This window comes from Anarrhichthys ocellatus, unplaced genomic scaffold (assembly GCF_004355925.1).
Source record: "Anarrhichthys ocellatus isolate YVR2014 unplaced genomic scaffold, GSC_Weel_1.0 scaffold34, whole genome shotgun sequence".
Classification (NCBI taxonomy): domain Eukaryota; kingdom Metazoa; phylum Chordata; class Actinopteri; order Perciformes; family Anarhichadidae; genus Anarrhichthys; species Anarrhichthys ocellatus.
The window spans coordinates 3,477,880-3,504,870 of NW_022280064.1; the positions used below are offsets into that span (position 1 = coordinate 3,477,880).

Here is a 26,991-nt window from a genome sequence, read left to right on the forward strand (position 1 = left end):
AGAGAGAGAGAGAGAGAGAGAGAGAGAGAGAGAGAGAGAGAGAGAGAGAAGTGCATATGGCATCACATTTGGGATTTCATGCACCATTTGCACCGTGTGTGTGTGTGTGTGTGTGTGTGTGTGTGTGTGCGTGTGTGTGTGTGTGTGTGTGTGTGTGTGTGTGTGCCATCTTCAGCATTTTTTCCAGCTGGCAGCAAAGTGGCTTTAAAAGAAGTGACATCACATCCTTGCTCACATTTAGGCCCAAAATATTTAAGACACATACTAGTTTTTAAGAATTTAATTAATCAATCTGAACCACTTTCTGACGAGGACTTCTTTATAAAGGCAGCCCTAGCCCTATTTTTAGGCCTCTGCTCGAAAATTACATCCCCATACTCAAGAGAGTCCTCAGCTCTAACTACAAGGTCTATTTTAATAATTTTTATGCGAGAATACTGGCAACACTTGTGAGATGTGTTAAATTGTGTAAATATTGTGTATATGTTACTGGTTAATAACTGATGTGACTTATGGCACAGCTCAAATTGAAAAAGTTCCAGGTTCGCCTGAAAAAAAGCACTTGTATTGAACATTTTTTTTAAAAATAATGCCTGGCTTGGCCTAAAACCACGCCACAGTCATAGAACAACACGTTTTACATGTCCCCACAACATATTTTACTTCGATTGAGTGAAGCAGGCCAGCATAAATGGTCATAAAAATCAAAACTTTGATTTTCGGAACCAGCTGTTGCATTGCTGTATACTCATTTTCTATACTATATAACTACATATTAACTATATATTCACTTTTCTTATCACTAAGAGTGTTCAATAATCCCAATAAAGCAGTTTGACAGCATTTGGAATAATTTTGAGTAGTTATGATATGTCATATCTGTCAATCATAAAGATAAATGGCTCATAATGTGTGTATGTGACCCTGGTATGGCCTGTGCTTGGCCGATTTATTCATGAAACACCTTTTTAGACGTGGGATAGTCCAACGGGAGCCATGCGGGGGTGTTTACTGACTAAAAATCGCAAAATGCTGGGCGAACACCCCTCTCTACATGGATTGGTCCACCTCACAGGATCGGGTGTCATTTTGTTGTTCATTCTGCCAGCGCATTGATACCAGTCACAAACACGCAGAACAACATGACAGACATCAGCTGGAATAAATCCGTTTTTCATCGCCAAAACGTAAGTTTTTTTTACCAATTTTTTTTTCTCGTGACCTGTCGCTTGTTGGCATGTATACCCATAACTTTTGAACGGTTTCAAAGAGAGTAATTTCGACGACGCTGCTCGTCTCCGGGTCGAATCAAGCCCCTCCTGCATGTGTTCATCCGCCATGTGCGATCCTGCTCCGTGATGAGAGAGCCATAGAGTGAGCATATGTCGTCGATTTTTGGCCAAAATTGTGGCAAATATTCTAGATATTTTCCCGTTAATTCGATATTTAATATGTCTGGAGCATTTTTGATATTTCTTAATAAAAAGTCCATTCGGAACTACGGTACCACTCTAAACGGTCTCGCTCTAAGCCCAAATGGTCTCCGCTCGGGCTAAAGAGGTTTTAATAACACTTATCTAATGCCTTTATTAATGGTTTATACATTGATTATTAACGCTTCATGGATCAGTGATGAGCCATTAATAAGAACAAATCAGGTTGTGGCAGAAGAGTCAAATAAAAACTTTAATTGCATTTCTCTCTGTTTTTAAACATGTTTACAGAAAAAAAAGAAAATAATTGGTAGATTAATTGATTATGACGACAGTGGCAGCCACATAATGAATAATGTTATTAATAAATGGAAAGGAGTTTATTATTGTCAAGCATCAGCAGAAGTTTGTAAATCCATAAATGTTCTTATTAGTCCACTAAACCTGCTCGTGGGATATCTATGAATTGCAGCGCATTATTTCTTCGTTGGTATTGAATGCTGATGAGACCGCCCTGCTGTATTTACCAAAAGCCTATTAGTCGGATCATTTACTCAATGTTAATTCTGATATTTCTGGCAGCACATGAAGGCAGCATAACTAGCTGAGCGTTAATGGGAGTCTGGCAGGAGACCCTGCTTCTGTCCCTGATAATAAACCAGTGGAGCCAGTCGGGCCTTTTAATGCACTTTGGTCACCAGCCTGGTCTTCTGGTAGCTCATAAGTTATTTAATTCATATAATTTAGGTTTTAACCAAATATAGTTAAGATAAGTGTAACTTAATGAGATCATATTCATCAAAACATCTTCTCAGAATACAAAATCATGATTCAAATATATTCCAGAGACAATATGTATCAAAACAGATATAAAATGTTGAATTTGCATTTTAAATATTTTAAAAGTAATGTGAATATTTTGTATTCAAACAAGACTGAGCGTCTACAACAAGTCACAGCAGTGCTTTGTGCTAAATGCATGCTAACATGCTAACAATGACAATGCTATGGATGCTACGTATGTACATAGCATGTTTAGCATCTCAGTTTAATGCGTTAGCATTGTAACATTTGCTAAACACAAAGATGATGGGAATGTCGTTAGTTTTGCAGGAATTGTTATAAACAAAATTAGTAGACAACCTGAACTTTTGACCTGGTGATGGCGCTAGATAAAAAAGTCAGAGGATCACCGACATCATTATGATTCATCCTCTGGAAACCATTAATGTCTGTACAAAATGTCACGCAAAACCATCTGATATCTGTTGAGATATTTCGGTTTGGACCACAGTGGATCAAGCTGCTAACATATTAAACAAATATAGATACATAACGATATCACTTGTTAATACATGAGCTTTAAAGGTGCTGGTAGGCCGATGTTGTTACCGTAAGACAGAGCAAGGCTAGCTGTGTTCCACCTGTTCCCAGTCTTGAAGCTAAGCTAAGCTAACCAGATGCTGGCTGTATAGCTTCAATTAAAGTACAGTTCAAATACGAATATGGAATCCATCTTCTCATCTAACCACTAAATCTGTACAGAGCAAATTATTGTTTGCTGCTGCTCTGAAACATGTGTGGAGAATCTTTAAAGACCAACGTAGTTATGATATTGTATCAACTGACAATCACGTAGACGGTTATGTTTTTGACAAGTTAGGGCTGCAATCACAACAGTTATAATTAAAGGACTCTTCTGTTAAAGCCGCTGGACCACACGTTGTCCTTCTCAGCAGTCCTCCTTTCTCCCTGCAGGCACTGTTTTGTCAGATGCATAAAGTATTGCAGTAAAATAGAGCTCAGATACAGCAGACTGCAGCTGTAATAAAAGGCTGGATTGTTTCAGTGGACATCTCTTCGGAGGGTCTCTTCACGTCACTTCATTTCACAGATCGCTGAATGTTCCCTCAGCTCTCTGCACACCTGCCCTGCGGCGTTATTGACCAACAGATGAACTCCAATATTTCGGACACCCAACATTGTGCACAGTGTCGTCATTTTGCCGACCAAGAACTTAATGCAGCAGTTAATACAATCTTAATGGAACAGGGTGCAGCAAACGTCACACCAATATCTTTGTTAAGACGTTTGAGATTAAATGTGCAATAACAATAACCGTTAAAAGCTCTTTATTACCTTTGTATTGCTCATCAAAGAGACGTATGCAGCTGTTGTGTTGGTTGTATTCAAAAATGAGATGATGCATGATGCACCAAAGGTGAGGCAGAAGTGCTTACTTATAAAGTGTACGGTTAAATAAGGGCGTTCGCTTGTTTTTTTGAACATTTTAGACTTGATTTAAAATTCAGAAAACACACTTATGCAGGAGGAACCACGACCACACACAACAAAATGATGTCAGAGCTGTTCTTCCTACCTGAGATAAATAATGTAGGACTCAAGGACATTGTTCTGTGCACACACAACCAACAAATGAACAAAACAAATATGTGAAAATTCATGACGTCGAATGTGAAAAACGATAAAGTTTGTTTGCGTTTCCCGAAATCAAGTCAGGACAAAAGGGAACTAACTTAGCTAAATGCTAACAAGCTAACAAAAAAATGGTCTTTCATGAAAAGATCTTTTATAATTAAGGGTGATTTAATTATACTGTGCAGTACTAAAGTAGATATTTATCTTAAAAATGAATATAATGCGGTAAATACATTTGTTGTACAATAGTAAAGCCTCATGGCCACATTAAGTTTGTGGTTGTATTTGGATATTTATTTTATAAATCTATTTTTTATTTGCATAATAAGAACATGCTCACATTTGAACATATAGCTTTAAGGCTTCAGAACACTCGAGTGTGTGTTGTGTGTATAAAGGTTCCGTGTGAGTGTGTGTGTGTGAGTGTGTGTGTGTGTGTGTGTCTGTGTGTGTGCTCTCATGTCTCAGTGGTATAATTGAACAGAATCTGTTTTCCACTTGGCTGATTCTTTTCAGTTTGGACCTACGTATATATGTGTGTGTGTGTGTGTGTGTGTGTGTGTGTGTGTGTGTGTGTGTGTGTGTGTGTGTGAGAGATAAAATAAAGGCTAATCATAGAAACACTGGCAATCTCCCATGTGAAGTGTGTGACATAAAGTGTGTGTCCGTGTGCGGTTATCTCAAGTGAGCCCAGATTAGTTTTTTTCCCCCTCATTAGCCCCCCCCCCTCACTGCACATGACAAGAGCAGCAACCTGGATGTGTGTGTGTGTGTGTGTAAAATGCAGAAGTCAGTGTTTCGTTCTGTTCCCGTGATTACAACCCAAATGAATGTAGTTGTCTGGTCAGAGCTGACGGGTAATTCTCAGGTTGAACACAATCACTGTGACCAGATGTTAAAAACATCAATAGTCTGATGTGAGGCTGTTAGATTGAGAAGAATCAATAAGTAGGAATAATAGTAGCAGTATTAGTACTCAACGTATCCTCATACAATAGAAATAGATCAAATCCAGCAAAACGCATCCATTTCCTCTTGTTACATGTTACATTACAGGAAACTACTTAGTTAGGTTTAGTTAAATATTTAGTTTAGTTTACATTAGTTTACATTAATTCTCTGAGTATCGAGTAGAGAACCTTTAACTCAGGTACCAGTAAATGTACTTAACTCAGGTCTGAGTTGTAAAAGTTCAGCGAGTCTGTTTTCATCCACACAGCCCCGCTCACTGTCAGCATTAATCGATTTCACCCATTCCTTCTTTACTAGATGACCCCGTCTCGCCATTCTGCCACTGCAGCGAACATTGATTGTAATCCACTTTGTCAGGAGACTATCTGTTTCCACTAAGTGTTGCTCTTCCAAACAATACTGTGCTGCGCAGCAACGTTTACTCCCAAAATCAATTCCACTCAGTGTCTTATAGGCGTCAGTGCCTCACTTACTGGAGTAAGTGAGGCGGTTACAAGGTGAACAACCACCCTAAATGCCAACATGTTGGAGCATTATATCACCTTGTATTAACAGCCATGTTGGCCCAACTCTTATTCTACCAGTGTAGTTTCACCACAGCAGAACAGCAAAACAAAGTCACCTCTAACTAGGCAACGGTGGAAGAAGTTTTTAGATCACTCAAGTAAAAGTACTACCACACTGTGAAAAAGTATCAAAAGTAAAAACCTTCTGGATTAATATTACTGTATGTTGCATGTTAACTCCTTTATATCCTGTTGGCCAGTTTAAGCTACATTAATGCATCATATTCTATAAGATCGTCACATGTTTGTAGCGTCGCTACCTCTTGTTTTTTTTAATCAAAATCCAATTATCTTTTCTTCCTGTAAAACAAAATATGAAATCTGCTTTCATAAGCTACTACCGACCAATTTATAGCATTACATCCATCAAGCAACCTTTAGGGAGGAGTGTGTGGAGCGTTTTAATTTCCCTTTCACGAGGAGTTTAATTTGGAGCATGTGTCTCAACACGTTTTATAGACGACTACCAGACTAGTGTACATACAGTTAAATCCAAAATGAGAGGATCTTTTCCTCTGAGCAGCAACCTTGAAGTCCCTGGAGGGAATCCCAAACAGTTTTGAGTCATACTTCTGTGCCCCTTCATGTGGTCTATGTGCCACTACAGGACCCTCTCCGTCTTCACAAACACACATACCTTCTCTTTGTCCCTGCAGCTCCTTTCCAGATTCCAAAGAGCAATATCCCGACTTCCCCTTCAAGAACGGAGGCGTGGCCGGTGCCATCGAGCTAAAGCGGCCCATCGCCGCCCACTGCCACGGGGCCAAAGCCCCGGCGCGTGAGGAGAGCGGCGACAGGCTGCTGGCCAAGAAGAAGCTCTACATCGCGTCGGCCGTCTGCCTCGTCTTCATGATTGGCGAGGTCATAGGTAAACGTTTAGAAGCTCAAACCTCAGGGACGAAAGAGAGCCAGAAAATCAGACTGAAAATACAGAATACAGCAGTTTTCTGATGTATAGTTTTGTATATTTTGAAATAAAACAGCTTGATACTACTATACTACAACTACAGAACGATGTGTGCAACTTACACATTGAAATGACAAACATTTGATGTAAATTTGACGATCAAAAGAGAGCCGATTAGTATCAACGCTTGTTTGCCAGATGTTTGCCACATAAGTGATGTTGAGTGTGTCTGGATTTGCACCTTCTGCAAAGCTTACATCAGACACCAGAGAAGCACGTTTAATATTGTACAGAAGCTCATTAATGAAAAAACTATTGAGCGAGCACACGCAATCAAGTCAAGCACTCATCTATCTATAAGTCAGAACGGAGCCCACAGGGAGTCATTTATTTGAGCAAAACAACTTTTGAACCATGAGGATAACAGATGTTTTTAAGGACACAAGAAGGAAGTGACCCTTGGCTAAGTCCCGCCCCTCGGACACCGACTGCCCAATAGGCTCTCGTGCAATTGTTTCAGATTTTCTTCATTTTCAGGCTGGTTTAAACGTTGTGTAATAGTGATACTCGTTACCCGAAGAGGTTTGAAGAAGAAATACGTTTCTACCTTAAAACCCGTGGCACTAACATTAGCAGAGCGGTAGCACTTCTATGCTAAGCTAGCTACTCATGCTGCAGCGGGAGGCGGGGCTTAGCGAGGGGTCAATTATGTTAACAAGATTTGAGCAATATCAGTAAAACACCATGTGGTCACTTGTTGACAAGGCTGACATACATTTGACTGTAACAACCTGGTTTTGGTGCGTTTTTACAAACAGATTTTGAACAAATGCACACAAAGTGAGCTCTGCACAGAATCTGTCACAGCACACTCTCAGGTCTTGATCTCCAGATTGCTTCATATTTTTTGTCATAAATAAACGTCCATAGACGTTCATGTCTGGTTTTACAGCAGTGATCTATTTCCTGGACAATCGCTCGTATTTGCATGGCTTGTCTGAAATAATATTACATTTTTATACCGTATGACAAACAACTACAGTATAAGATACCCTACAACACATCACAACACATCACACTGCTATTATGGACTTTTGGCGGGAAAGAAACCTCTTTTACGCAGAATTTATATCCACCATAATAGAAACACTGCAGGGCTGAAGTCTGCACATTTCTCTCTAAGAAACTACAAAGAACTAAAACTTTTGTATTGCTGAGAATAAGCTATAAAGTGGTAACTCAGTCTTTGGTTGATTGCCCAGATGTTTATGATGATATAAAAGAATATCATATATTTTTTTACCTGGGGCATTAAAGAGGATCTGAATACATATCGCGGTGTGTAGCTGCATTCAATTACACATTTTATAAACCTTTAAATGGCTCAGATAATCATAACGGTTGTTTAACAGTTGGTGAATCACTCCTCATCAGCAGGTTTTAACATTGAATGTGTCTGGAGATTGTGGTGCGCTTCATCCCAACCTGTAGAAGCAACTTGATACAGCTTTTATATATATTTTTTTACAGTAAAGTTATCACCTGCCACACAAAGATTCAGCTAAAAGTACAACAGTTGTTTTAGTTTGCAGATGTGAAGCGTGCATCAGGATTGGATTTTCACATCGTGGTTTTTGGTCGTCGCTATCTTGTCTTTTTGCAACCAGAAGTGGCACAAGAGGGTGGACTTAAGTACAAACGAAACCTGAATAAGACATTTTTAGGCAACCAAAATGTTACAATTAGCTTTTGTAAACTGTAAAAAAAAACACAGCGAAAGGGTTAAAGTTCTGAGACGAAAACATGGACAACTCACAGAACAGACAACGCTGAGGTACAGACCTGTCAATCACAAGGTAGCCCCGCCCTAAAGCATAAATGGACCATGATTTACTAAATGAACATCATGCTGTATTGAAGAAGACTTGAAACTAGAGATTGAGACCATAAACTCATGTTTACAATGTTTACTGAGGTAATAAATCAAGAGAGAAGTAGAGTCATTTTCTCATAGACTTCTATACAACCAGAGGAGTCGCCCCCTGGTGGACACTAGAGAGAATGCAGCTTTAACACGTGAAGCATTGGCTTCACTTTTCAGACCCTTGTGGTCGCCGCCTGTTTTCAAAGCTAACAGTAATACTGGTTTTTCCTGGTTTCCTGCAGGAGGCTACCTGGCCCACAGCCTGGCCATCATGACCGATGCGGCCCACCTCCTGACAGATTTTGGCAGCATGATGGTGAGCCTGTTCTCCCTGTGGATCTCCTCCAGACCGCCCACCAAAACCATGAACTTCGGTTGGTACCGATCAGGTCAGAACGAGAGATCAGACGTTTATGTGTGTGACTATGAGCAAACCAGAGTTATCTTGAGTGTGTTGTGTGTCTGACACTCGTCTTTCTGTCGAAGCTCTGCCTCTGAGGGATGTCCTCTTGTTATTTCACTTCATGTCCTCCTGCGGTGCTCAGATAGATGTGTGTGTAGAGAGTGTGATGAACTGCATTACAATATAAAAGTAATTAAGATTCCCGCCTCTCCTCTCCTCTCCTCAGAGATCCTCGGGGCATTCATCTCCGCCATTTCCATCTGGATCGTTACGGGGGCTCTGGTCTATTTAGCCATCGAGAGGATCGTACGCAACGACTACGAGATTGATGGCCATGTAATGTTGGTCACCTCCGGCTGTGCCGTCATCGTCAATATAATGTGAGTGGTTCTCAGCAATGATGGCCGTTGACATTGTACATTATGCCGCTATAGTGAAGGCGGAGATGAATAAATGTTGTTTTTTGCTTTCTCAAAGGAGAACAAGGGTTCTTAGAGTAGTGCTACTTTTACTTAAAGTAATAATCTTGAAGCTTTTAATTGAAATAAATGTGTGTTAAGTCACTATCTATCGCCGAATAAAGTTACAGGGGAGTGAGATCCAAAAACATGTATTTAGCTCCACCCTCTTGTGTCACTTCTGGTTGCAAAAAAACAAGATGGCGATGGCAAAAATGCCGAATTTGTACTTCAAAACAGTAGCCCACATACCGACGGGTGACGTCACGATGACGACATTGACTTCTTACATACAGACTGTGGTTAAACCACTTCATGTCTCTGGTTTTATTTTCCTTTCTTCGTGGGGAAATTTGTGTTTGAAGCTCAAACCTTAATCTTCACAAATTATCCTCTTTCTCTTCTGCAGCATGGCCTACATCCTCCATCATTCCACCACCTTCCACGCCCACGGCAGCGGCTACCAGCAGATCGACGAGGGCGGCCAGAGTCCCGTCGCTCACGGCCACTCCCACGCGCTCCTCGGTGACCACAGCAACACCAGCGTCCGCGCCGCCTTCATCCACGTGGTCGGAGACCTGCTGCAGAGCGTCGGCGTCATGGTGGCAGCGATCATCATCTACTTTCGGGTCAGATATAGATCACGTTCATGTTAGGGTGAGACCGAAATGTCAGTTTGCTGATATTGGTGCTTTAAAAAAAACAACCTTTATGAAGCCCTTTAACTTGAATAGTCCAGAATATTGACTAGTTTATGGTCGAGATACTGTTGCAGGAGCTTTTCTATGAAATTAATGGAAAAACATTGAATTCATTTTGTATTTTACCTGAATATTCTCTGTAAAATGCACCTTTTGTACCAAAAAAAACAGGCACTATAATGGGTTATTTTAAAAAGCATCGAGGTTATCCAAAGTGTTTTTTAGTGAAAGGGTTTAATATGTTTAAATTCACGCAAGCTGTTCCCTTTTCTGTTTGCCCTGGGCACTTTGATGGCTGCTGGCTGTGGGAAAACACCATCTGATGCCCGTTTATTTACTCTTTAAAAAGCTCTTTTCTCTCTTTCAGCCCGAGTACAAAGTTGCAGATCCCATCTGTACGTTCCTGTTCTCCGTCTTTGTCCTCTGCACCACCGTCACCATCCTCAGAGACGTCTTCAGGATACTCATGGAAGGTACTTCACCTGGAACCTTTTCTTCCTCTATTACTTTAAACATGTTTAGGTTGGGAGAAGATAATGCTTAAAATGTTATAAGTTAGGATTAAACAAGATATTAATTGTTAATTGGTGAGCTCTTTAATTTTCAGGTGATGCTAGCTGTTCCCCCTGTTTCCAGTCTTCATGCTAAGCTAAGCTAACCAGCTGCTAGCTTCATATTTCACATGGCTGCGGCATCGATCTCCTCAGTTAAATTTTGGCACGAAAGCAACAACACATAAAATGTTGAAGTGTTCCTTTACGATGGCTCTTGAGCTGAAGGCTTATTTATGACCGGCACAGACGGGTTTGTTTTTTTTCTCGCCTGCAGCCGCGAACAAGCTGTCAAGTTTCGACCTGATCTGACAAGGTCAACATCACATGACGCCGCTGTAATGTTCTGTGCATTCATGAGTCAATTCAAAACAAACTTTGAATGTAATGATGTGATGTCTGCAGACACACTCGCTCCATAAGTGGGTTGAAACTAGCACCAGGATTCAGCTAAATAAGTGCAGGGACCTCTTCTCCTTTGTGAACACGCATTTGTTTTAAGTTCATGCGGAACAAAGAACACAGATGGTCACATCCTGGGGACGCTTTTTGGGACATTTTTCAAAATTCCCATTGCACGTCACTATTACAGGTCACCTAAATAGTACTGAAAATGTTAAAACATGATAACCAGGTTTTTATTATCTTCATTTCATGGGATTTTATTGCGTATTAATTTGTGTCCTGCTGTTCTTCAGGCTCCCCGAAAGGAATCGAGTTTAACTCGGTGAAGGAGGTGCTGCTGTCCGTGAAGGCGGTGAAGTCGATGCACTCTCTGCACCTCTGGGCTCTGACTCTGGGCCAGGCCCTGGTGTCTGTTCACGTGGCCATAGGTAACGTACCGTAATGATCTACGACCTACACACATAGGGGGAATTATGAGGCGATGGGCCCCCCCGAGAACAGACATGTGAAAGGCCCCACCCTCCTCTCCTACATAGTTGTTAAGCCTCTTTTAGTTGTTGTTTTGTGTCTCTTTGTAGTCGCTTTTTGGTCTTTTTGTGTCTCTTTGTGGTTGCTTTGTCTCGTTGTGGACATTTTGTGTCTCTGTTGTAAGTCTTTGTGGTTGTTTAGTGGTAGTTTTAATCATCCATGGCTACACCGACTAGTGAGAAGTGAGAAACTAGAATATAGCAGATAAGAGTAACAGATGTAACTTGTGCATTTGAGGTCTAAAGATAAAGGATTGTGAAGTTTTGAACAAGATTTGGTGCTATAAGGTAACATGAATGCAAAAGATATAATTTACAATTGCAATGGCACACAAAATGTGCCATTACTGTATATATCATCTATATCAGTGTTCATCCTACACGTTCTCCAGTCTGATTTCATATTTCTACATTTCAACTACAATCACTAAGTTCCTCTCATGAAGAACGTAGAAATGAGAGAAACGTAGCACAACAATATGTAGTAAAAACAGACTCACGGTTTTGTTTTCTACTTCATGTCAGAGGAGGGTGCCGACGCTCAGTCGGTGCTGCGGGAGGCCACCGATCTGCTCCACACCAAGTTTGGTTTCCACAGCATCACCATCCAGGTGGAGCTCTACTCCGAAGACATGAGCCACTGCTCCCACTGCCAGGACCCCAGTGACTGATACCGATACCGGACCGGACCGGATACCCAACAGGAACACCAAACGGCTCAGGCATTATTCGTCCATTGTCTCTGGGTGAGCTAGTGCAGTGACAGCTGTATTCACAATGCAGCTTCCTGTTTAAGGAGTACAAACTATTGTTGGTAGGTTTTTTTTGTGTTTGCCATTTAGTCACGAGACAGCGAAATCATCCATGTGTTGGTAGCAGAGTGCTGATGCTGGAGCTCCATGCTAACATGGAACTAAGCCTGGCAGTCCTCCAATAAAGTCCCTCTTCAGAGAAAGAAAATAGGGTGGATACTCTAATCTCTAGGTTTGCATGGAGCTTTTACCAAATACTGAGAATAGAAGAATTTAAACTGCATACTGGGTTGATCAGGTGCTTGTACAGAAAATCTTTCAGTAATTAAAAAAGTTGAGTCCTGAAGACAGAAAATATGCAACAGAGACATAAAAACCTCGAATTCTGAACCTAATCAAAAATTGCACTACAGCACTATTTAGGTGGAGGGGAACAAATTCTACTATAGCATAATTTGTTTGCAGGACTAGTTTGCTATCTCACAGCTGGTTTACAGTAGTTGCAAATAAGTTACAGACCTTTATACAAACTCAATAAGGAAGTGGAGTTTTACTTGCGCTTGAGTGTCTTCTCCGTGTTTGTCCAGTTCTGGGTGATACGCCGCCATAAAGTTTGCATGAATATGAACACAACCGATAGAAGCAGCAGGGATCCACCCTGAGCACCCTTGTGAAGGACTCTTGTTTTTTTATTCCACGTTTGACATCCAGATCAGTGTTTCACAACTGACTGAAGACCCCTGACTAAGTGACATTTTAAGGATATTTCATGTTATATTCATGGCATAACAATAACAGTAGAACTGATAAACTGTACAATTAACTCTCGCAAGTGAACGCAATAGGAAGTTTGTGTAAAACGAGTGATTTGGGCAGGTTATTTCCTGTGAATATTGCATCAGCGATGAGTTTTCCTGTTATTTTTTTGGGACTTTCAATACAAATATCTGTAATTTTTTTTATCAACCATACCTCTTTTTTTGACATTGTTCTATCAGCTCTTTGGTTGTTTTAACTGCGTATTTTTTCTAATTTTCAAATTCATATCTTAATTAATAATCTAAACAAACTATTTCATGCAGATTTCTTCACAGAAATGAATGAAATGCTGGGATGTAGGCGACTGTATATCACTTTTAGAAAGTTGTCTTGGACTCCTTAAAATCAAGAAGGCCTCACGTGATGCCTTGGAGACCACTAACTAACCAGTGATCTAGATTATCACACTTTAAAAATAAAATATAAGAACAGACAATTCAAGTAATGCAGCAAAGATTATATTTATGCAACTATTTCAGTCTCTCCCAGTTGATAACAGTAACTGCTGGTTGAAAACACTGCCTGATTTTATATAAATTAAGGGAAACTGCCAGATGTAGGACCACATACATACTTTAAAGATTTAGGGCAGCTACTTATTTTCTACAGTAACTTCCCTCATAATGCTACTTTTCTTAATCTGTTAGCATGGAGCACCTGATGTCATGTTCTACCAGAGACACATGGATGACTTTTAATGTCCAACTTTACCAAAAGGCCCGTCTACCTCCGGACACTCACTCTACAGCTCACTGCCATCTTTGTTCCATTAATCTGCTTTTCCCACTAAAAGTCCGGAATCTGCAACACTAGCCGGTCACGAATTAACTTTCTCATTTGCAAACTTAATGTCTTGACATTCTAAAATACAGAAGTACGTGAATTGTGACAAAGCAATAGAGTGCTACAGGAATGAGTCACAAAACCCAGAAATGAGTCAGCGTTTTTGAATTTTTGAAGCTTTTACGTGACGTAAAAAAGGCGGTCGCTAACAAGTGGCTAAATGAGACTACGACACGTCATCAGGCCGACTAGACCGCCTTCAAAGCCTCGTTGTGTACGCTTGCGCCTCAGTGACAGCAGCATAGTTATTAGTTTATAACGTAAATCTTCACAGCAAACAAATCATAAACGTTTGTTTGCCACGGGGCTTATTTTCTGCAATAATCCAAAATCTCGTTGTCTTTTTGACAAGGAAACAAGCGTGACGCCGACTTCCTGGTTGGCCTTCAAATACAGCTCATCCCTGCAGCACTCTACAGTGTCATTGTTGATTTAAAGAGATTTAATGGACCTGCAAACTGTTTTCATTTGGAGCCACATTGTTCGGCGTTTTGTCCGCTATGGATGGAAAATATAAAAGTTCATTTCTCATTTCACCATGAGCTCTCGTCTGGAGACCGAAACTGTTCCACTACTCCCTTTAAACATAAACTGCTCTGTACCTCATCGTACCATGCTGACTAGAAGTGTTATATGTCTTGTATCTAATAATTCAGCTAACTGTTGACTTGACCAATCTCTCTACTTGTACTGTACTTCGTTTTGTTTGATCACATCATGCCAAAGATGAGGAGTCTCCATTTCAGAGTGTCACGAAAACAATGGATTATTCAAGATAAGTGGACACGTAGATTAGAGTATGAAGGATTGGTGGTGATGTTTCTTAAGAGAACAGCAGCCTCAAAACTCATTCAGGGCTATTTTAGTTCCTTTTACAGTGTTGTAGCTTTGAGGCATTCTTGCGTTCACTTTGGGGTTTGTTTGCTATTCTGTCTTTAGTGCGTCTTGGTGAGAAGGGTTTTGCCTGATAGTGGGATCTGTATTGATAAGTGTCAGACTGAAAAAGCACTCGGCGTCTTCCACTCCGGGCTGACGTTCAGTTCTGAGGGCAGAAATGATTTAGTCATGTGGTGATGTAGTTAGCCTAACGTTAGCTCTTTGACTTCTGCCGGTTGCATTCACGCTTCAGAAATCATAAAAGTGGTGTTTATTTGTGAAGATTATCTTGTTGAACTAAACGTGCAAGTATATCATAAACATTTGTTTGCCACAGAGATTATTTTCCACAATAATCCAAAATCGGTTTTTAGTCGAGGGAACCAGAGCGATGCTAACTTCTGCAGAACTCTATAGTCCCATTATAACTAGGACACTTGAATGACACCTCACCTCCTTTACTGTGCCCTTTTGCTCAAGCCCTTATGCTATAAATCTCCTTTCAACACACGTCATGGTTTATACATATCCCGCCCTCTTTCCATATTATTCCAACTCTTCATACGTCTCCAAAACACAGCAATGCAGCTTAGCTCCCAGACATTCATCAAGCAATTCTATTCAGCCTCCAGCTTCTCTTGCCATCGCTGCAGCTCAGCATTAGCTCTTCAGCAGAAGTCTCTCGTTAGTTAGGTTGTCGGCAACTGGCCAGAAAAGGTTGTGTGAAAAGAGTTCATCCTCTGGGGAGCGAGATTGTGCCCTTTTAGTTTTAGAATTTCTGGGGACCAAGAAAACCAGCCGGTCGGTATTAGTTAACACTTTGAGTAAACAGAATAATTGGCATCATTTTTGCAACCATAAGAAAAGCCAAGCAGCCCGTCGACATGCCTGTAATGTTCCGCAGCTGCTATGAACGTCTTGATGTTGTTCGTTGCTCTCAAAGAAAGGACAATTGTACATCGTAAACTCCTGGTCGACACCCATTCTGATACGAACACGTGCATGGTTGTTAGCCGTTATTCAATATCACGTACAGTAACGAAGTTTCCTCGTCCAACTGCCAATCACAACATGTTGACACGCCGTGCGGAGGATTAATCAAAGAAAAGATTTCTTCTTTAAAATTCTATATTTTCACCAATGTTTGAGGAGATCCTGTATATTTAAAATACATTTTTCCTTTTGAAATAATGCTAAATGAGAATATATATGGACTCAACAGCTAAGATGAAACAAAGTGAATGTAACACAGACCAATGCATTTTACTGTGCTGGTTTTGATATACGTGCTCTCTGAAGTTCTTCATTTACCTTCGTTCTCCTTTGTTCACTCTGGAAGTCTGATGTTTGAGAATGCTCTGTATCGTGCTGTTACTGTCCGTGACAATTATACTCCGTGTGTGACTGTTGTAAATATGTCAAATATTGTGTGTTTTCTGTGTATGATTTTGTGCATACATGTGAAAATACAGTTATCCCTCTTGTACAATCGGTCCTACTTGTCTATGTGCTCTGGTGATGTTGCATAATTCCACATCTGTGATGTTTGATATTTCATTTTTAATGTGTGGCAAAGAGTTTTTTGTAACGTGAAATAAAAGATTGCAGATGATGGAGAGAGGCTGGATTACTTTGGAGATGTAGCAGGTCAACTACGTCACGTTGATTTTAGAAGCAAACTATTTTAACAATCCAATAGTTCCGATAGCAGCTGTTGTTGGATTTCGATCGTTTTACATGATCTTCAGCAGCAGATTGACTTCATATATACAATTTATAAGTTGTTTTGTTCTTCAGTACTTTAGGAAAACAGCAGTTGACAAAACATTTGAATCGAATTATTTCAACACAAATGGTCAAAGCCCGTCTGCTGATGAAGATCAAGCGCTACGATCGAAAGCTCCACCAGCTGCTCTTTCCAAGGACTTCATTTAATATCTACTCAAACATTCGTTTTATTGCAAAAACACTTTTATTATCTGTAACATTTTAAAAATGGCAACAGAAGAGAAGACGCTGTACATTTTGATGCTTTTATGAAGTTAATGATAATGTCGTCATTCATGAGCGGTTATCATAACGGACGACATTATCGTGACGTTTATTGAACAACATTCTGAAACTGTCTGAGATTTGTAAATAAAACGTTTTCAAACCTCTAATTAAACTCAGAGGATGTGTTTCAGACAACTTCTAAACAACAAACAGCTGCTTCTGGATACAATAACATGTCACCATACAGCAGCTGCTCTAATTAAATAATAAATCAAAACCTTTGAAACACCAGAATAACAGCAGCAGGAATAACTCAGCAACTAGAGAAAAGAACCACGAAGAAAAATACATAAATTTGTCGTTTATAAACATTACATCCAGCACAGATACACTAAAAAAAAAAGTCAAGTATTTCCTCCCAGTTAAAAGCCTGAGTTGTTCTTAAAATGATAAAAGACAGAAATGACCAATTACAAAAACACAGCAGCAAAGATGGGCTTAAAGGAAGCGTTCACGCAAAAACAATATAAATTGTAAGTCGCGCTTCTGGTCCCAGAGAAAGTTTTCTGAGAGAATCTGTGCAAACAGATTTCAACGGACGTCCAACGAAAGACAAATCAAATAAAAAGGTTATAAAACGCCCAAAGGACAGAAGGTTCCTGTCCAGTATCATCCAAGAGCTTCTTAATCCATTCATACGCTCGTGGAAATCTACACACAACAGGTTTTGCTGAACTATTGCACGACAAATTCCTTCATGAGAGGTTAGTCCAGAAAATGTCTTTATTCAGCAAAGGTTGAGTGAAATTAGGATACAATGGACACAAGACACTTGGGCGATGCTGCACAGGACCTTTCTGAAACCTTTCCAGATATTTTATAAAGTGCTCTCCTAAACGTTCAATAGACCGTAGAGAGCCTGTGATGGTGAGAACTTTATACAATTAGTATTGTTTTGGATGAACTATTCCTTTATAAGATGCATTGTTTCATTGCTGTTGATGTTTTTTTAAACGCAGCACAGTTCACAGTTTAAAACATCAACAGTAAAGTGGGAGGAGACTTTGGGGACAAAATCGGGAAAGTGTATCTTTAACGGTAAAATAAATGAGCAAACACAAAGATCGTTGTACAGTCGACCGACCGAGCTGAACTACGATGCTGCTGTCCTCGTCGCTGCGCGCTCTTACTAGTAAGACCGACAGATACGAAGACACAAATTTAAAAAAAAAGCCGCGGTGGAATGTTTTACCGATTTTAAAAAAAAAACAACAAAACAAAAAAAAAAAACATGAAAATGTTTACCGAGATTCTTGCATTTTGGTACTCAGTCCTTCCGTTTTGTGAACAGAAACACTTTAGTTTGAAGTTTGACGTAGAGAAGAATTATCAGCCGTGTCTGCTTTGCATTACCCTGAGAGAAGTGGGAAAAAAACAGGACGCATGTTGTTGGAAAATCACCTTTTCTTTTCAATAAATAAGTCTGTTGCACCGTTGACCACACCCCCCCGGTGATGTCACGGCGCACTGACACACCCTGAAGTACACTTCTACATCACAGTCGACAACTTTAACCACTAGATGTCAGCAGAACGAAGACGTTGTTGTTGTTGATATCAATTTAAAAACACTGCAGGTATTTATTATTTTTCCTGAGAGTGATTCCAGCTGATAATTTACATTTCTGTTACCTTGGACTGCTGTCAAAAATGGATTCACTGCCACGTTTGCAACTTGCACGCCCAACGAGAGAAACTGGAGCAACCGAAAACCCGACATGGACTCAATGTGCATCAGGTGGAGAACGTTTAGCAAGGCACTTAAACCGCCAGCTGCTCAAACTTCTTGGAAGCAAATAAACCGTCGCTTTCGATAAAAAGTTTGGAGCGGAAATAAAGGTGCATCTGAGAGACATTTGGTGGGGAAGTGAAATGGTTTGTGGAGGTGGAAACTCTTCCCCGAGGCTCTCCATCGACCTGGAACACTTTCAGGCAGAATTATAAGCATGTCGCTGGTCTTTAGGACACTTGAAACGAGATTAGGCCCAGTTGAAAAACAGCGGATGTATACTGTACGTGCTGAGGGAACATTCTTTTACTTATTCTTAAAAATACTCTTTTGCAGGCTTGTGTGTTTGTGATCCACCTTCTGGTTCTGGAGTGAAGCTGGACTCTTGCTATAGCTCCTCCTGGTCTTTAGGAGAGTACAATGCATTGAACTGGTCGTGGTTCTCACTGATGATCTTCTTGGCCTGGGAGCTGTTCATAGCCCTCACACAGTTTATCTTGACCAGCCCCGACTGGCCCCCGGACACCAACCAGGTATGGCAGCTCATGTTTGGGTTGAAACGCACCTGAGGAGAAGAAGAAGAACAAACTAAATCATAAATAACCTTTAAAACTTGGAGGAAGCGTGCATGAGCTCATGGTCGAGAGGTTGGTGAGAACGCCTAACGTAAACATTAATGGCGCGCAAGGAGAGCTAGCAGCATCGTTAGCTATAAACTAATCTCCTAATCTACATGGAACTGCTCACAACAAGGTCTGTGGATCATCTTGAGTAACCGGGTCGGGATTTCTGGAAAGAAACAACTCTGTTGATTGTTTTTTAAATGCATCTTTTTGTCGCTTTGAGCACCACAAGCAGAGGCATTCTAGTCCCAATGTATCATAGAGAAGGCAGAAGATATCGCCAACACACGGCAACTCTCCCCAAAACACTCTGGTGAACTGTCCCTTTAAGCTCCGGTTTATCCACCAAACAATCTTAAATTAAGGAAACACTACAAATCTGCAATTCATGGCACAAACATTGTCCTTGAGCTTAAGTCTCAAGGACAAGGACAGGTGTAACACCGTGTCATCAGCGTAAGTAATGACGTATGTATTTTGCTAGAATCTCCTTCATCTTGATGACTACTTGAGTTAAATCAACTTGTTTTCAGGTAGTTTCCGTCCTCTGTGAGCTCTCAGCGAGTCGATATCACTGCCAGCTTCTTCCTCTTCTTTACTGACACTCATCTATTCCTCTCTTCATCACCATAACTCCTCCCGCTGTGCCTCCTCTTTTACCCCCCCCTCCCTATCTCTTCCCGACTCAGTCTCTGTAGAACCCATTTATTCCCTTCAGACCAAAAGCAAAACGGTTCACAAACCCGGCGGCGTTTTGTTTTTTGAGATTGTCCCATGAAGTGCCCGTCCATCATCTCGTCCCAGAGGCCATGGAGGCACCCTCCACTTCTGCCCCTCTTAAAATTAAACACATCAAATCCTCAAATGGCTCCCCCTCCCTCCCTCCCTCCTACTGACGGTGACATTTTTCTCATTTTACACATCATTACATTCTGGCTGTCTTTATTGCTGCCCATCAGAGGACGAGAGAGACGAGAGAGAAGAGAGAGGAGGGAGGAGGCTCTTCTTACATCTCTCACCTCCCTTTTCCTTTCCTCACAGTGTTTCCTTCACTTCCCTCCTTTCTAACCTTGTGTTGCAGCAGAAGTCTAACGACCGTGTGTGTGTGTGTGTGTGTGTGTGTGTGTGTGTGTGTGTAGATACCTTGTGTAGTGCACCTAAGGGCATCTCATCCATGTTCAGCTTCGTCTTCAGCTCCGTGTCTTTCATGCGTTTCCACACAGGTCGCTTCTCGCTTCGTGCGAAGGTCCGCTGGAAGTCGGAGGATTATTATATTGTTACATGTGCTTTAATAACTAATAATGATGATTGTGAATGAAAAGACGGCTGTCAGTGGTGCCGACTTGGCGACGTTCCCTCTAGATTCAGCAACATTAGAGAGAGTGCTGCGAGCTACTTTCATTATAAAAAGAGTGAGCAACACTGGGCTGTGTTCTTTAGGTTGGATCATTGCTCAACATTACCAACCCGAGGTTTGAACCAGAGAGAGGAAGTGGAAGTGGTTTGAATCTACCCACCATGTCGCTGTCTGTGTGCTGGAGCCAGTTTCTCTTCACGGCCTCTTTGTAAGTCTGGCTCTTCAGAGGAGGACATTCATCCTTTCTCCCTCTTCCTCCATCTCTTCTGTTCTCGCTCCCTCCTGCGGATCCAGCATCCGGTCCTTCGGTCTCTCCTCCGTCCTGCTCTTCGACGGCATCTCCCCCCTCCTCCTCCTCCTCTTCCTCGACTCCTCCCATCTCTTGATTGTCGTCTTTGGTTGTCTCATGAGGCACCAGAGACGTGAGGTAGACGGGCTGAAGACACCGGGGGACACGTTAATACAGTCGTGTAGCTCCTCTGAAAATGCTTTGTTGCATGTTTTAGCAGCAAGGTAATGTACAAAGTACAACAACAAGAGCGGTAAACTTACAAAGCGTCTCTCTAACGTGCGTTTGATGTATTGAGGGATGATGCCGATCTGAGGTAAGAGGGAGAGGATCACCTCCCCGAGGCTGTCCGCTGTCACCACACTGTTCAACCACTCGGTGTACGATATGGACTGCAACCAAACGGGAAGAACACACAATCATCTGCATTAAGATATTAGCTTTCTTCCCTCGTGAATATCGGGTTTATTTGGTGTTTCGTTCCAGAGATTTGTTCAGAATTACAAAACGTCCAACGTCAGAAAGTCCTTTTGAAAATGTTGAAAAATGCCAGTTATATCCTTTTATGGTCCGGGTCAAACTTACCGACTGGCTAAGGTGTTCTGGTACCAGACACATTTAAAAACTACGTTATGTTTAAAAGTGTTCGTTAAGACATCCATGAGCGTCGCGCCCACATTTAAAGAAGTTACTGAAGAGCAAAGCTGGTCTATCGTGCGCTCCGTGGCTGATTTTAAGGAAAGCCGATGACTGAAAAGATGGAAGATAACGTCACACTCACCCACAGAGTGGCGGTCCGAGGAATTGCGAAGATGGCGCGCAACTGATGGTCAAAGTAATGCACTCCCTGTGAACCGTACCTAAATAAAACAAATACAACCAACAGAGTTAAGCAAAGAAAAGGAAAGAAGAGAAACATGGAAATCTCAGTATGACTCTGTTTCAGAGCACTTAAAGGGGAAGCCCACCAGTCAGGATATCTCCCGTTACAGACGTCCTATATGGACATTTATGGACGTTATGACTACAGAAGCACCGATTGATCGGCCAAATAAAACGACACACAAAACATTACAAACAGCAAAGTTAGACACGATACATACAACAGAAACAGTGACAGCTTCAGCATAATAATGTACAATCGTACGTTGGATAACTTTGGTATTTTAGGGCAGACTATGTAACCGACGTGTTACTTTTTAATGAGTCAACTTGAATTTATACTGGTATTTCTATTGGAATAGTCAGAATATCTTCATTTTTGCTGTCAGTTATAGTTCTTAGAAAGAAGTGATGACGGAGAGGAAAAAGAGAAGCCGCCTCACGCTGCGTAGGCGTTCTCCTGGGCCAACAGGACTCCGGGTGCATTCAGGGGCCAGTAGACCTCATTGGTCAGGTAGCGTTTCTGGACTGTGATTGGATGGTAGAGCCTCCTCAGATCCCACGTCTTCACGTAGCGGTCTTCTCCTGCGGTCACCAACAAGAATCTGAGAGAGAGAGAGAGAGAGAGAGCTTGTTTACGTACTCATACGCGCTCGACCGACTGTGACAAAAAACAGTGGTGTGTGAATGTGGAGAGGAAGAGATGACAAACTGTTCAGGTGGAAGAAAAAAGAAAAGTCGAACAGAGACAGAGAGAGACGTAGTTTTATCTCTTTCAACTGTTTAATTAAAGAGCAGTGATCCAGATGTGTGTCCTCTGGAGGATTAATCTTCTTCTTCACGTACGTGGTTCAACTTTAGGTTAATACCTTTGCAGAAGATCAACTCAAATGATGAGTAACGGACATGATGGATTAGTCCCAGAGATGAACTTCAAAGAGGAAAGTAGCTTCAGATATGCAACTTGAATACGAAACTGTATCTGAGTTTGAGTCACGATTGTTGAGGACGTTATATGTTAGTACTTCTTCTATTGGTTGCAGCTCTATCCAAAGAGCTGATATAAGAAAATATTAGTGTTTTACTACTTTGTATAGTTGTAGATTTCTCCTAAATACACCCAAAGTTACCATTAGATAATGCCTCGTGTGCATATTTACACGTAACATAATGTTAAAGGAGTCTGACCTGGAGGCGGGGCAGAAGGCCAGGGCCCGGACGGCGTTGTCGTGAGCCAGGAGGCATCGGTAGGGCAGCAGGCTGAGGGACTCAGACTCTCGCAACCGCAACAGCGGCGACTTTGTGGACAGATCCCACAGACCTACGACACCTGGAGACAGAGAGAGAGAGAGAACGTGACACACTAGACTCAACAAAGACAGAAAATACCGGCTGAAAGTAGCTTGAAAAAGACAGCAAAACATGTGAAAATACTTCATGAAGACAGTGGTAGAAAAGAATAAAGAGGCAGATGAACCTGAGGGGATTTAGACTCTTCATCCGTTTGTTCTGTCAAACGCTGAACCAATTAATCAAGAAAATCAATTCATACCGTCATAGAATCCAACAGCCATTATATTGTGAGGTTTCTCAGGCAGCCAATCCATGGACAGCACTTGTCCACTCTTCTCATGGCGAGGGGCTTTGAAGGAGCCCAGCTTCAGCGTCAACACACCTTCTGCCTGCACAACACAAGAGCCGTCAAACGTCACGTAAACAGCAGCGTCGGATATTATATCGTCATATACTTCATATACAGTAAATATATATATATATAGATTAGGCCTACCTGGTAAATCGGCAGCTGTTTACTGTCTTTTCCTGCAGAGAGAAACATGAATCACACTTTATGTTTTATGATTATTGGTAATGATGATAGAACTAAGCATAGGATGCAGTGAGAACAACAATAACAACAACATGAGGATAATGATCTCTCCTGAACGGTACTCATAACGCTGCACTCAGTTTAAAGCATATTATATTATTATGCATATTCAGTTTATGTTCTCTGTAATATTGTGAGGTTTTAATATTATATAAGTGGAGGCTTCAAATAAGCCCAGCTGGCTTTTTGCCTCGTCCTGCTCTGTGATATTATTATCTCTGTTATTTTTGTTTATTTTATTGTTTAAATTATGCAAAATAAATAAATTAAACGAAAACAAAAAGGAGGTAGAAGCTCCTCTCTCACCTCCACACAGCTGGCTGATCACGGCGTGTGTGTGTGTGTGTGTGTGTGCGTGTGTGTGTGTGTGTGAGTGTGTGTGTGTGTGTGTGTGAGTGTTGGACTGATGCTCTCGATAACCGTACATCTGGATGTAGTTACTCTCTCACATACGTAAACTCACAACGATAACATGGACCAAGTTTTACAGCAATCGGTCCAACAGACGGACGGACTCTGAGCTGCTGGATGTTAAGAACCACTTCAGAGGTGCTTCTGCCCCGACGATCACTGATCACTGCTGTGGTTAATAGGAGGGAAAATCCAATAACTAAAAAAATAAAAAGGCGTCCGACTGTTCCCCATCATTAGTTTCCTCCTCCCAGAGTTCAGATCAATACGCTGTCCTCCTCACTGTTCAGCACTTTCCATCAACTCGCCTCAGCCTTTAGAAAAACACACACTCGCACTTTTACACCATCGTCTGACGAGCTAAATCAAGTCCTGATCTTTAACCTCTTCCCAGACCAAGGTTCGGACCCGGGTCGACCCAGACTTCACAACCCCGAGCTGAGTCTTAGGTCTGAAACGGCTTTCCACATTTCAAGATGCACCGATCGATCGAGACCGGACAGTCACTTTCATAACTCAGATATTTTTTGTGGGTCACATTTCCACGTGTTTGTTTGTGACACGAAGCACTTGTTTCAGTGAGTGAGGAAGACACTTTTTCTGTTAAAGTGTCAATAAATAATCATAAATACATCTCACGTTACCGTCACATAAAGCTAGCCCGGTATTCAACCATCTCGTGGTGAATATAAGTACAACACACGATAAAAAGCACTTCATCTGGGCTTTACTGTGACCCCCCCCCCCATGATGATTGACAGAGTCGGGATACAAGAGGTGTCAGCTACTCGACCTAAGATTCATGGCTCCTAACACTAACAACTGGCTCAGCGATGCATCTTCTTTGTCATTTCAATTATAGATCCTTGTCTGACGGAGAGCGGCGCTGTAAATTATGTGCGTTCACTACGCAGTCTCGCTTTCTCCCTTTTGTCTTTTTCTCACCCCTCCTCCTCCTGCTCCTCCTCCTCCTCCTCTTCTGCAGCTTTTAACAGCCTCCCCCTCATTCATTCTGGTGACTGGACGGACAAAAGCCATTTATAATTATCTGTCGCAAACAGCACTGGGCTGCTGGAGAAAAACCAGGACACACACACACACACACACACACACACACACACACACCTTTAACCCCGTCCAAGCCAATTTCACCTTTAACGCATTCAGTTGAATTCCCACTCGTGCTCATGTAAGATAGCTAATCTGCATTCAATTAGTGCTCCTCATGTCAGGCTATAAGAAGCTATGAACACAATTCTCCCGTCTTTTATCTTTTGTTCACTTGGTTAGAAGCACCTTCACCCTCTCCGTCCCTCCGCCTCCTCTCTGGGGCCGGTCTGCCCTCAAAGAACAAGTCGAGTTGTCTTTTATATCTGCAGTACACCTTTGGGCCACATGAGGGAGCCTGAATGCTCACATTGTTCTGATGATTGTAGCCGATTTATAATCTAATATAATCTAATATGAAAGGCTAGTTTACATTCTGTTTGTTTCACTGATGAGAGGAAATGAAAACACTGAGATCACCTGTTAACTCTGACTAAAGCCTAAAGTATTTTAAATGTTTTCAATAACACAAAAAGAAACAGAAAACGTAATCTATCTAATATAATGTAAAAACAATTAAAATAAACAAAAACATTTTAGAGGCTTTTGTTTTGTTTTATCAGACTCGAGACTTGTTGAAGTCTCGGCTATGACTCAGTTTGAAAGCTCAGCATTAGATCAAGTCGTCTGTGTGTTCAGCAACCTTTCTATCCAATAACGATAACCTATGGTTGGAAGCAGTGGGCTGATGGAGGAGCTCTACTGAAGCTGGAACCAATGACCCACGGCTACAAAACAAAATGGAAACCAGACTCCATGAAGCATCGGGGTAAAGAAAAGAAGAAAAGCATGGAAATGTCAGGTTCTATTTGGCTTTTTATGTCCATATTGCAAAACCAAGCCAAGTGTAATAGAGTCTGTTGTTACCCATAATGCTGTGTATGATTTTAATATTAGCGCCTATGATGGTGTCCTTAAATCTAAGTAAAGGCAGTTGTGTTTTTGCATATTTATAACTCCCTCTTTTACGTGTCATACAATAAATCAAGGCGAGTGAAGCAGTTTCTTAAAACCTGCATTCTCTCTAGTGACCACCAGGGGGCGACTCCTCTGGTTGTGTAGAAGTCTATGAGAAAATGACTCTACTTCTCTCTTGATTTATTACCTCAGTAAACATTGTAAACATGAGTTTATGGTCTCAATCTCTAGTTTCAAGTCTTCTTCAATACAGCATGATGTTCATTTAGTACATTATGGTCCATTTAGAGTCACACAGACCATAAAGCAGGGGATGCTTTAGGGCGGGGCTACACTGTGATTGACAGGTTGCTATCAGTCTTATACAGCGTCTCTACGTCACTCCTCAGTCCAAATATGGTCACTTCCTGTTCATTGGCTGCTAAAAAACCAACATGGCGATGGCCGTAATCCAAATTGTTTCGGGCTTTTATTGTGAAAGGTAAAAATGGAGGGAACAGATCGGACCTGCGCTGCCTTTGTGAAGGTTGAAATGAGTAATACAGTTTGACATCTTGTTGTTTCATAAATAGAGGCGCAACGCGGTTGGTTGATGGAGAAAAACCAACCCCAAAAAATATGTGCTTAATATTCACGTTCTGTGTGAGAGTATTCATGACAAAAAAACAAATGTGAAAAAATATTGACTGCAAATGAATTGCCCTCGGTGTGAAATAGTCAATTAATGGAGCTGATGTTCGCGTTTGATCAAAATAAATACAAACTTAACTTCATTTAATTCAGAGGAGATATGTGGTGGTTTAGACTGAGAGAGTATAATTAAATGTATAATAAAAAGTAAATTCAGCAAGACATCCTGGTCATTCTTCACCGAATAGAATGTCGCTATCGCTCTACAAGCAGTGACATCAGCCAACCGCCGAGCTGCACCAGAGAAGATACGCCGCAGAACACAATGCTTAGTGGATGGAGGGAGGGTGTGTCCACTGTGATGCAATGAAATGTGTGAGAGGTGGGTTTTATTCGAGAAACACTACGATCTTAGACTGGTGCAGTGTTTAATCAGATTAGCCTGCACACGCGCGCACACACACACACACACACACACAAACACACACACACACACACACACACACACACACACACACACACACACA

The 26,991-nt window shown here is 41.4% G+C and overlaps 2 protein-coding genes across 2 annotated transcripts in view; one reads left to right on the forward strand and one right to left on the reverse strand.

Moving 5' to 3' along the window:
• The window catches only part of slc30a2 (solute carrier family 30 member 2), a 22,924-nt gene extending 6,742 nt beyond the window's left edge, over nt 1-16,182 (forward strand). Inside the window, exons 2-8 of the mRNA XM_031865883.1 lie at nt 6,067-6,278; nt 8,484-8,630; nt 8,871-9,024; nt 9,512-9,731; nt 10,171-10,276; nt 11,053-11,187; nt 11,812-16,182. Coding sequence (XP_031721743.1) covers nt 6,067-6,278; nt 8,484-8,630; nt 8,871-9,024; nt 9,512-9,731; nt 10,171-10,276; nt 11,053-11,187; nt 11,812-11,957 — 1,120 coding nt within the window. The 3' untranslated portion in view covers nt 11,958-16,182. The remainder of the gene's footprint in view (nt 1-6,066; nt 6,279-8,483; nt 8,631-8,870; nt 9,025-9,511; nt 9,732-10,170; nt 10,277-11,052; nt 11,188-11,811) is intronic.
• Nucleotides 16,183-16,520: 338 nt separating this feature from the next.
• gtf3c2 (general transcription factor IIIC, polypeptide 2, beta) overlaps nt 16,521-26,991 on the reverse strand; it is a 17,133-nt gene continuing 6,662 nt past the window's right edge. Inside the window, exons 12-20 of the mRNA XM_031866211.1 lie at nt 23,300-23,331; nt 23,063-23,192; nt 22,699-22,840; nt 21,954-22,115; nt 21,410-21,488; nt 20,892-21,020; nt 20,500-20,775; nt 20,126-20,233; nt 16,521-18,924 (exon numbers count right to left, since the gene is read on the reverse strand). Coding sequence (XP_031722071.1) covers nt 18,748-18,924; nt 20,126-20,233; nt 20,500-20,775; nt 20,892-21,020; nt 21,410-21,488; nt 21,954-22,115; nt 22,699-22,840; nt 23,063-23,192; nt 23,300-23,331 — 1,235 coding nt within the window. The 3' untranslated portion in view covers nt 16,521-18,747. The remainder of the gene's footprint in view (nt 18,925-20,125; nt 20,234-20,499; nt 20,776-20,891; nt 21,021-21,409; nt 21,489-21,953; nt 22,116-22,698; nt 22,841-23,062; nt 23,193-23,299; nt 23,332-26,991) is intronic.